The sequence below is a fragment of the Talaromyces stipitatus genome, genomic scaffold (genome assembly GCF_000003125.1).
Source record: "Talaromyces stipitatus ATCC 10500 scf_1105507295511 genomic scaffold, whole genome shotgun sequence".
Classification (NCBI taxonomy): domain Eukaryota; kingdom Fungi; phylum Ascomycota; class Eurotiomycetes; order Eurotiales; family Trichocomaceae; genus Talaromyces; species Talaromyces stipitatus.
The window spans coordinates 886586-897851 of record NW_002990119.1 but is presented as its reverse complement, the minus strand read 5'-3'; the positions used below and the strand labels follow the sequence as shown (position 1 = coordinate 897851).

The 11266-nt window shown below is 46.1% G+C and overlaps 2 protein-coding genes across 2 annotated transcripts; one reads left to right on the top strand and one right to left on the bottom strand.

Moving 5' to 3' along the window:
• Positions 1–241: 241 nt before the first annotated feature.
• On the top strand, positions 242–8769 carry TSTA_100300 (nonribosomal peptide synthase SidD; the record flags this gene model as incomplete). The annotated part of the gene is made up of 2 exons (XM_002485978.1): positions 242–703; positions 760–8769. 2 exons carry the CDS (start codon positions 242–244, stop codon positions 6628–6630), a joined length of 6333 nt encoding a protein of 2110 aa, XP_002486023.1. The 3' UTR covers positions 6631–8769.
• TSTA_100290 (ABC multidrug transporter SitT) lies at positions 6869–10916 on the bottom strand (the record flags this gene model as incomplete). The annotated part of the gene is made up of 2 exons (XM_002485977.1): positions 6869–9921; positions 9980–10916. 2 exons carry the CDS (start codon positions 10914–10916, stop codon positions 6869–6871), a joined length of 3990 nt encoding a protein of 1329 aa, XP_002486022.1.
• Between the last annotated feature and the right edge of the window lie 350 nt (positions 10917–11266).

Genomic DNA, 11266 nt, shown 5'->3' with positions numbered 1-11266 from the left:
TCAAGGCGTGTGTCTGTGGTGGATTGCTGTGTCTTATTCGTGAAGAATAGATAGTTGATTCGCGTCTTGACTCTAGCTACTTGAGAATCCGTGCTTTGTTGTATGTACATAGCCCGATTGAAAATTGACATATCTAACAATCCAGTGCTGATTCAATATCTTTAGTGCAGAATTTTGTGGAATGCGATGCTGATTCTTAGGAAAGTCATTTCCGGGAAGATATAATCAAACTGCCGCCAGAATGGGGTCCGTACAGGACGTCCATCTTTCTCCCGGGCCAGATGGGCAACACTCGAAGCAAGCCAAGGATTCAGTTATGGAACTGGAAACTGAGAATGAGCCGAAGGGTTTCAGATCATTTAAGCTGGATAATCTTGCGGCAAAGGAGAATCTATCTCCAACGGGTATGAGAGATGGGCTTGTGTTGTTATCCTGGTGCATGGTACTTCTCCGGACTAGTGAAGACGGCCAGGTCTCGTTTGAATGGGCATATAGGGGAAAATCAAAGAATTTGAATGTCCAGTCATTAAGCACTGCAGAGGTTATTCCTACCCTAAAGTGTAGGCTTGAAAAAGCTGCCTCGGGGATAGTGCGTGTTATCAACATAAAGTCATGGGATCAGAATACCCTTGCTTCCGGTCCCGCATCTCTGGTATTAAGCACCAATCTTTTAACTGAAACAAATAGCGAAGTTGACTTTGAAGTGAGTGGATGGTTCTTTACATACTTTTACAACATCATAATCTTACGTGTCACTAGAAGGAAACACTCCATCTCGAACTCCACTTCATCAATGGCTCTCTCGAAATATCTCCCATATGGAGCACGGCAAATGTATCGCCATTCACCGTTACACGATACATCAATGCTTTGATTGATACAATCAAAATATGCATCTCTAAACCAAACAGCCCAATTGAAGACTGTATTGGTCCGACCGCACACGATCTAGACGAGATATGGCGGTGGAACCATCAGTTACCACCATCGTACCAATTTTGCATGCAAGATTTAATTTCCAAACGAGCTCGAACAACTCCCGACAAAGTAGCAATTGATTCCTGGGACGGCAGCTTGACATACGGCCAAATTGACCGATATTCATCATTTCTGGCAAAGATCCTGAAGGACATGAGTGGCCAACTGCATGAATTCATCCCTCTGTGCTTTGAAAAGTCAAGGTGGACAATAGTTGCTGTTCTTGCAGTGATGAAAGCTGGCAGAACATTCGTGATGATGGACCCCACGATTCCACTTGCTCGTCTTCGAAATATGAGGGAACAAGTAGGCGCGAAGACAATGCTCTCATCTCGCAAGCAGCATCGCCTGTCAACTTCTATCATATCAGAAGGAAAACCTCTTGTGGTAGAAGAAGACACATTCGTCCAAGTCACAAATCAGGAGGCAGTTCCAGAATTGCCACCTGTATCCTCCGACACCTTAATGTATATTATTTTCACATCCGGAAGCACGGGAACTCCCAAAGGAGTCAAGATATCCCACGAAACCTATACAAGTAGTGCTATTCCCCGGGCCAAAGCAGTCGGGTACACGGAAGATTCTAGGGTTCTTGACTTTGCATCTTACGCATTTGATGTCAGTATTGACAGCATGCTGTTGACATTAGCAAATGGCGGCTGCCTTTGTATTCCATCCGATGAAGACCGGATGAATGATATTAACGGAGTAATACGCAAGATGCGCGTGAACTACGCAGGTATAACTCCATCAGTTGCCCGGATCCTAGAGTCAGATGTCATAGCATCTCTCAGTGGTCTGGGACTTGGAGGAGAGGCAGCCTCAGCTAGAGACGTCATGATTTGGGGACAAGAAACCAGAATCATTATCGGTTACGGTCCCTGCGAGTGTACGATAGGATGCACGGTGAACAGTAGTGCAGCTACCGGAAGAGATTACATCTCTATTGGGACAGGCAATGGAGCTGCGATTTGGATCGTCGACCCAAACAACCATGAGAAGCTTATGCCGGTAGGCGCAGTAGGCGAGTTGCTAATTGAAGGACCAATTGTAGGTCAAGGCTACCTGAACGACCCGGAAAAGACAGCAGCTGCTTTTATTGAAGGTCCCAAATGGCTTCTAGTAGGGCACGGCAATTATGCAGGTCGTCGAGGTCGTTTATATAAGACCGGAGATCTTGGAAAATATGATCCTGATGGCTCCGGAGGTATTGTATTTGCTGGAAGGAAGGATACTCAAGTCAAGCTACGTGGACAACGTGTCGAGCTGGGTGAAATTGAAAGTCAGTTGAAAGCTAGGCTACCATTGAACACGAATGTAATTGCAGAAGTGATTGTGCCGCAGCGTCCTGGCAATCAAGCTACCTTGGTTGCATTCGTTTCTCAATCGACAAAGGCGTCTGGCGCGGCCGCTGATATCAGCTCCGTGTCGCTTTCCAACGAAATGCAAACTGCGCTCTCTCAAGCCAACACCGAGCTGACGAAAGTTCTGCCACGATACATGGTCCCAACTGCATACATACCAGTCAACTATATCCCAGTGTTGATATCCGGTAAGACAGATCGGAGACGACTTCGCCAATTTGGTGCCACCATAGAATTGCGAAACCTAGATCAGAACAAGGAAGATAAACCTGAGCGTGAGCTAAATGACTTTGAGCAGCGCTTACGGCAGGCTTGGGGGCAGATATTGAAAGTCGATGCCGAAACAATAAGACTCGAAGATAACTTCTTTGTCTTAGGTGGTGACTCTCTAGCGGCAATGAGACTGGTGTCAGTCTGTCGTGAACAGGAACTTGATCTTACAGTCGCCAACACTTTCGATTATCCGACACTCGCCGCAATGACCAGCGTCATCCGCGTCCACAATTCACAGACTCGAGTGGAAGCGCAACCCTTCTCTATGTTGTCTCATGACGCTAATAGTCTATACCTCGAGGCAAATGAACTTTACGGATTCGACAGGGCTTCCATCGAAGATATCTACCCATGCACCCCTACCCAAGAGTCTTTGTTTACGTTCTCTCTAAAATCCGTTGAGCCTTATATTGCTCAAAGAGTGGCGTGCATCCCTCCTTCTATCAGCTTAGAGTCCTGGAAGAAGGCGTGGGAAGCTGTCGTGGCAGCCAGCCCTATCTTGCGCACCCGGTTAGCTCAGCTCCAAGAACGTGGCCTTCTGCAGCTTGTGTTGAAACAGGGGATTTCTTGGAATTATTCAACTGATCTTGATCAATACCTCAGCCATGACAAAGAACATAGAATGGACCTCGGGCAGCCTCTAGCCCGGTACACCATTATTGATGATTCCAAGGATGGGAAGAGATATATGGTCTGGACGATCCATCACGTTCTCTATGATGGATGGTCGGAACCGATTGCACTCCAGAAAGTGAGCGATGCGTTAAAAGGTCAAGACGTTAAATTTCGGACACAAATTAGAGAATTCATTAAGTATGTGCGCGATACGGATGAAGTTGCAATGCAGGAATATTGGCGAAGCGAGTTGAAAGACGCAGTCGGCCCTCAGTTCCCACAACTACCTTCAAGGGACTATGTGCCAACTCCGGATGCCATGGTTGAGCATTATATTCCAATTGATACAAGAAGCAAGGGCTCACAGTTTACTATGGCCACGTTAATTCGTGGTACATGGGCGTTAGTGGCATCACAATACACGAGAAGTGATGATATCGTGTTTGGTGAAACACTTACAGGTCGCGATATAGCACTTGCTGGAGTGGAAGAGATCGTAGGACCATTGATCGCCACTGTACCGGTCCGAGTATACGTTCACCGAGCCAGCTCTGTTGAAGTTTATTTACAAACTATACAGCAAAGCATGAGGGGCCGTACAAGATATCAGCACATGGGTATGCAGAACATCAGAAAGGTCAGCCGTGACGCTCAACATGCATGCGAGGCGAGTACAGGGTTGGTAATTCAACCTGAACCTGAATATACCGGCGACGAGCTTGGATTCGTCCAAGGGGATGTTGTGCATGAAGCGCTTCATTTCAACCCTTACCCTCTCATGATTGCCTGTGGAATACGGAAGGACGGTTTCCGAGTCTGCGCAAATTTTGATAGCAGCCTTATCGACGTCAGTCAAATGAAACGCATACTCAAACAGTTTGAAGTTGCTTATGCTCAGCTGGCCATAAATACATCTCGAAAATTGGGAGATATCTCTTGTCTTCCTGAGGCGGAATTGGATCAGATTTGGCACTGGAATCAAGTTCCACCATGTTCCTTTGACATCTCGGCAGGACAATTGCGAGCAGGTGTGAGTATAAGACAGGGCTCTGCATATCCGCCGCCTATGGTGCCTTGGGTATGCGATCCGCGTAACCCATCTCTTCTATCACCAATAGGCTGCATGGGAGAGTTATGGTTAGAAGGTGATGTTCTCTCCGAAAACATTATTGAGTCACCCGCCTGGCTTATTGCCGGAAGTTCTGGAATCAATGGCCGCAGTGGAAGAGTCCACCCTACAGGAGATATTGTCCAATTACAAGAAGATGGAAGCTTGATCTATGTTGGTCGAAAGGAGAACACTGTGGTGAGCCAAGGACATGCCGTAAATATCAGTGATCTTGAAGCTTATCTTTCGAGATATCTTCCGTCAGAAATTCGAGCTGCCGCTGTGACATTCATTCCCTCGATGGAATCCTCCTCACAACCAGTAGAACAGGAGCTAGTTGTGTTCATAGAGCAGCAACCAAACTCCTGGGAAGATAGTGTCGAACTTATGTGGATGCAACATAGAGTGAATTGCGAAGTCTCAGGCTCAGATATCTTCGAGGCGACAATTTGTAACACGGTCACCAATAGTCTAGCGGCTGCTTTGCAGAAATTCAACAAATTTGCTCAGGACTCTCTTTCTTCCTACATGACACCGACTGCTTATATTATTGTTGAGCAACTGCCGAGTACAATGGGACGGATTGATCACGAATTGCTCAGAAAATTAGGATCCAACATTCCCAGCCATGTATTCACGCAAGTTAGAGAAGGTTTCACGAACGTGTGGGCAAAAAGTTTGTCTCAGACACAGCTCACTGCTTGTGAAGAAATTCTACGATCATCTTGGGCCAATATACTGGGTACTCCCCCAGAGAAAATTGATGTTGACGACAATTTCTTCCGCCTCGGTGGTGATTCTGTCCTAGCAATGAAGCTAGTATCAAACATTCGAGCACGAGGACACAGTTTGACTGTAGCCGATATTTTCCAGCACATGCGTCTTGGTGATGCGGCCAAGGTGTTGAAAGTCAACCACGACCTGAAGAGAGAGGAAACACAAGCCTACAAACCATTCTCGACCTTAGTCAATGTAGACACGGAGAAATTTCTCTCTGATATTGTTCGACCAAAGTTGAAGAATTCGCAGTGGTCTATTCAAGACATTACTCCTGTCACGGATTCCCAAGCACTCGACATCCGAGGAACTGTCCAAGCACCCCGAACATCCGTACAATACACTATGTTGTACTTCAAAAACGACATTGATCTGGAGAGATTGCTGGACGCTTGTAATAACCTGGTCAAAACTCACGATATCCTGCGCACTGTCTTCGTTGAACACCACTGTAGCTATTTTCAAGTCATATTGGATAATCTTACTACCACTATAGAGACGTGCAAGACCGATCTGGAACTTGAAAAACACATTGCAAGCTTGTGCACTGAGGATATTGAGTCACAGTTTGAACTTGGATGCCCTTTCTTCAAATGGTTGCACGTCGAAGGCCCTGCTGGCCAGCATTGCCTTGTTATCCGTCTATCCCATGCACAATATGATGGGATATCCCTGCCTAGAATGTTTCGTGATCTCGAAAAGCTCTACATTGGAGACAAGATTACTGGCTTCAAGCCCTTCCCTGCTTACGTGGCATGTATACTTGATGGGAATGCCCAAGACAAAGCCATCGACTACTGGAAAAATGTCCTAAATGAATCGTCGTTATCTGTACTTCAAGGAAAGTCGCAGCTTCCTGTTACGAAGTCAATTTTCCGCACCAAAATTGTTGAAACCGTGTCTTTACCCTTAGAAGACATTACGACGGCGAGTTTGCTCACTGCTGCATGGGCGTTGGTGTTAGCTCGTCATCTCAAAATAACGGACATTACATTTGGGGGCGTCACTTCAGGACGCGTTAATGATCTCGAAAACGTGGAGAATGTCGTCGGTCCCTGTTACCAATTCACCCCAATTCGTATCCGATTCGAGCGCCAGTGGACGGGAATGGATCTTCTGAAATTCGTTCAGAAGCAGAACTCAGAGTCGGCTGCGCACGACTTCCTTGGGTTTGAGAAAATATCTAAGACGTGCACGCAGTGGGCATCCGCATCTCCAGAAAGAAGGCTGTTCTTCGACTCTGTGGTTCATCACCAAGACTTTGAGGACTTTGATACAATGCCATTTGCTGGCGGAAATTGCAAAGTTGACATACTTAGCCCTCATGGAGATTCTGCTGATCCATTGAAAGTCGTATCATTTGTCCAGGAAGGTAAGTTGCATGTTGGGATTGTTGGCAGTGAACATGATCTTGAGTTTGTGGATACACTTCTGAAGGAATTGGCGAAGGCTGCTGAAGAACTGGTGGTTCGTGGGTCTGCGCATATATTCCTTGACTCTTCGTCTGCCTGCTGATTTCGGTACAGAGATCGGCTCCCGTCATACAGATGATAGTCTACTTATGTCTCTTTTTCCAAATGTAATTTCAGTTAACTTTTGGGCATGGAATACTCTCTGAAAGTCATGAGTGATTAATTTAGACTATTTTCTAACCTATGTACAGTTTGATCTTATACAAACAGGGCTATCACTATATCTAACTGCTATTAACTCAAATAACAAAATATCTGATTAATTTTAGTCTGTAGTCACATCACTCTCCTACTGTCTGATGCATAACATTCAACCTATAACTCTCAGACCGCTGGAGTAATTCATCATGCGATCCGCGATCAACACATTTCCCTGCCTCAATCAAGAAGATGATATCAGCTTTCCGTATAGTGTGTAAACGATGCGCAATCGCAATGACAGTAATCCCTCTTGCAGCCTTCTCCAGTCCGTCCTGAAGCAACTTCTCCGATTCCGCGTCTAATGCACTCGTGGACTCATCTAGAATCAATAATCTGGGTTTCCGGACTAGTGCTCGGGCAATGGATAATCGTTGCTTTTGGCCTCCGGAGAATTGACTTCCATTCTGGCCGCAGAGAGTTTGGTAGCCATTTGGTAATGCTTCAATGGTATCGTGGATATTGGCAAGTTTACATGCTTCTATAATTTCATCTAGGGTCGCTTGATGTCCTGGCTTAGCGCCCAGACCGATGTTGAACTCGATGCTCCCTTCGAAGAGTACGCTTTCTTGAGGTACCAAGGCTATCGTATCTCGGAAGGTAAAGTCTCGCGTTTTTGATACGTCAACACCATCGACGATGATCGACCCGGACTGAGGAGCATATAGTCGTTCAATCAAGGAGATGACGGTTGATTTTCCGGCGCCACTTGGACCAACAAGTGCACAGAATTTCCCAGGTTGTATATCAACGCTCAAACCGTTCAACACTTTGATATCTGGCCTTGCGGGATATGAAAAGTGAACGTCGCGAAGCTGCACACTTGCCGCCTCGCCTCCCGATGGCGATGATAATCTTGATGCTGCGATTGCTTCGATATCTTTCTCTGCTGGGGTTTCTGAAGAAGGCACGGTGAACGAATATTCAGGTATGGGACCTTGCATCTTGTCAGATCCTAGCTCAATGAGTCCTAGGATCCTAGTCATTGCCGCTCTGGCGTTAGACAGCTCTGGTGCGAGAGCAAACATTTGACTCCAAAGAAGCGCGCTGACAAGAAGGGAGAATACTACAATCAAGAACTGGGTCTGAGTGTAGTTGCCTGCTATGATCTGTTTCGCACCCCACCAATACGCAAGTGCATTCACACAGTTACCGAGGAAATATGTCATTGCTTGCCAAAGACTTGCTTGCAAGGTGACTGTGAGCGTCTCTTTGCGGGGTCCTTTCAGGGACTTTCGGTATGTACTCAGCGTCTCTTCTTCCAGAGAAAGAGAAGCAATGGTTTTAATAGACGTAATAGCCTCAACGCCTATATCGACCGAAGTTGTGTAGGCATTTTCGTGCCGTTCCTCGAATTTTCCAAGAACGCGAAGTTCCATCAGCCCGGCTCCAAGTAGTAGTGGCACGAGAGACAGACAAACAAGGGCTATTCTCCAAGCAATGATGTGAGTTAAGATAATCGCCGCAATGAGGTTAATTGTGATTGATAACAATGTCCCGATGACAGAGCCACTCAAACCAGCTAGCGCATTACCGTCGCTAGTGATATAAGAGAGAAGTACAGCAGGTGTCCGTCCTTTTGACTGATGCCATTCAAGGTCTTGCTCAAAAAGTGATCGGAACGACAACACGCGTACAGTGTACACCATGTGTTCCGAGACCCAGCCGAACCCTGACCAACTAACCAAGTTTGCAAAGAACTCAATAATTGCAAGGACAAAAAACATGAGACCAAAGAAGTTACCACGGGAGTCTATGCTATTGGGACTCTTGCAGGGATTTAGACTTCCTACAGTATTTCCGAAGATCACAGCTTCGCCAGAGAACGCTCCACCGACAATACTCGAGCCAACAAGGGCAAAGAGCACAATAAGTAGGTGAGGTCTTCCAGCGGGTGCATATCCTCGAACAAGTGCCCACAAAGACTTGGAAGGGCTCTCTGGTTCTTCTTGTTCATCTGCTAATGAGCTGTCGGTAACTTGGCCTTCGGTCGTAGATGCGATCTTTGTCTCGGTCTTCTCGTTCTCACCGTTTGAGTCATTTTCATATGTGGTAGATGTCAAAGAATTTCGTCCAGATACTTCGTCAATTTCAGTCCTGACTGTCTTCTCATCCTGTCTTCGAGAAGATGATCCAAGGGTTTGCAGTCTGACAAGGTCCGCGTACGCTCCGTTCTTGGCCATCAACTCAGAATGTGTTCCCTGCTCCAATATACGTCCCTTCTGCATGACAACAATATTGTCGGCAGTGGTAATAGTTGATAGCCGATGGGCAATTGTTATCATTGTCCTACCGCTGGAGATGTTATTGATTGCCCTTTGTATGCGTTGCTCACTCTGCGAGTCCAGGGATGCTGTAGCTTCATCTAGAATCAAAACCGCAGGATCTTTCACTAGAGCTCTAGCAAGTGCAACTCGCTGCTTCTGGCCACCACTAATGAGACGGCCACTGGCGCCTACAGTCGTGCCGTAGCCCTGTTGTAATGCAGTGATGAAAGAGTCTGCATCGGCAAGTACCGCAGCATGCTTCACCAAGCGAACAATCTCAACAACATCTGCGCCTCGTTCTTCTGCCGCAGCTTGCAAATCTCTCCCTTCTCTAATCTCTTTTGCCAATTCTGCGAGTTCAGAGCCCAGTAGTTTCTGTTTCAAGTGTGTGTATTTGGGGTCGCTAGAATTTACCAATCCATGTGCGATATTCTCTAGAAGAGAGCGGTTGAGGAGAGAGGGTTCTTGCTGCACGAGACTGAGGAAACCTCGAAGATCTCGAACATTTATATCGCGTGCATCTTTTCCGTCAAAGAATATTTGGCCATCAGTCGGGTCATAGAGTCTTGTAACCAATCCGGCGATGGTTGACTTGCCACTACCAGAGAGTCCAACAATAGCAGTATTTTTATTAGGGGGAATGGTCAGATTGATCCCATCAAGAACCGTAATCTCTGGTCTGGCAGGGTACGTAAATGAAACGTTCTTAAACTCGAAGCCGCCTTGCGCTTGCGATAGACGCACCCCAGAATTGCTGGTTCCATTGATCAAAGACTGACGATCCATATCTTCACGCAACTTTTGGAAAGAGGCAACAGCTGCCCCAAATAGGTGGAGGAATGGAGCTACTTGACTTAGGAGCAATGTAGCTACTCATTAGGTCAGTACTTATGATCTACTTCCTAGAGTTGGAGAATATTCGCTAACCTTCAATGAGAATAAAAATCACCGTGAACGTAGAACCAACGGTGGCTCCAGTCGAACCATCACGCACTGCGTCGGCAATTCGTTTACTTCCCTGCCAAAAGGCCAAACCATTCGCGGAATAAGCAATAAAGTACAGTGCACCAGACTGTATACCAACTGCTGTAGCTTTCTTTAACCCTTCACGTTCCGATGATTTGAGATCATTGGCGAATTTGCTTTCCAGTCGCCGATTTGCACCAAACGCTTGTACGACGAGAATATTGGACAGAGCTTCTGAGGCAATAGAAGCAGCTGTAGCAGCATAATCCGACATCAACCCGGAATATTTCTCAATATAGTGGCTACCCACAAACGACATCAGAAAATATGCTGGGATCAAAGAGATTAATTCCGCTGCGAGTATATAATCTTTGATGAAAGCCACGATATATGCCGTAACGAAGAACGATACACTAGCGAGACAAATTCCCACTTTTTCTGATGTTCCTGAACGAATACTTTGAATGTCACTGCTTAGTCGAGACGCAACTTCTCCTGGAGGTAGATTGTCGAAGTATGATGGTTCTTGCTGAAGCAAATTTTGTAGATATCTTTCCCGTAGTCGCTGCGCCAGTCGAGCACCATAGAGACTCCAACACGATAGGTGCGTATATATCAAGACAAACTGAGCAATGGCAAGATAAACAATCAACAATATTCTCTTGTTGATGTCGTGTTGGCTTTCAGAATTGGAAGCTGAGCTATCGGACGATTCCTTGCAGGTCACTGAGTTAAAATCATTGAGTAATTGACCGAATATAATTCCAATCAATGGAAATGGTACTCCAGAGGCTATTGCAGATACAATGGCAACCAACAGTGTGGCCAAGTCTTTGCTCGAGGGGTTACCAGCCAGAAGCAGGCGAGGATAACCTGCCAGGTTTTGGACGAACTTCATGACCGCAAGTAAGGTAGGTCGACTTGTTGCATAGCCAAGTCAATATTTGTTTAACGCTATTAGTTTGTCGATATACGCGTTCGGAGGTAGCTAACGACAATGTCTCGCCGGTAGAGCAAAGTTGGATATCCGTAAGCTACACACCATGAGAGCGAAAATAAATTGAAGCTTTGCCGACATCGGTTGTGATCTACAGCTTCAAGAGCCGAATATAGAATAAATCCCACACCATGTTTAAGAACCAAGACTATTCATCTTAGTCTGTGCCTCTTCACATCGCGAACAATAAGACATCGCTGTCAGGTAAAGAGCGGGACGTAATTAAACCCGTTAAGATGTGGGCAAGTAAA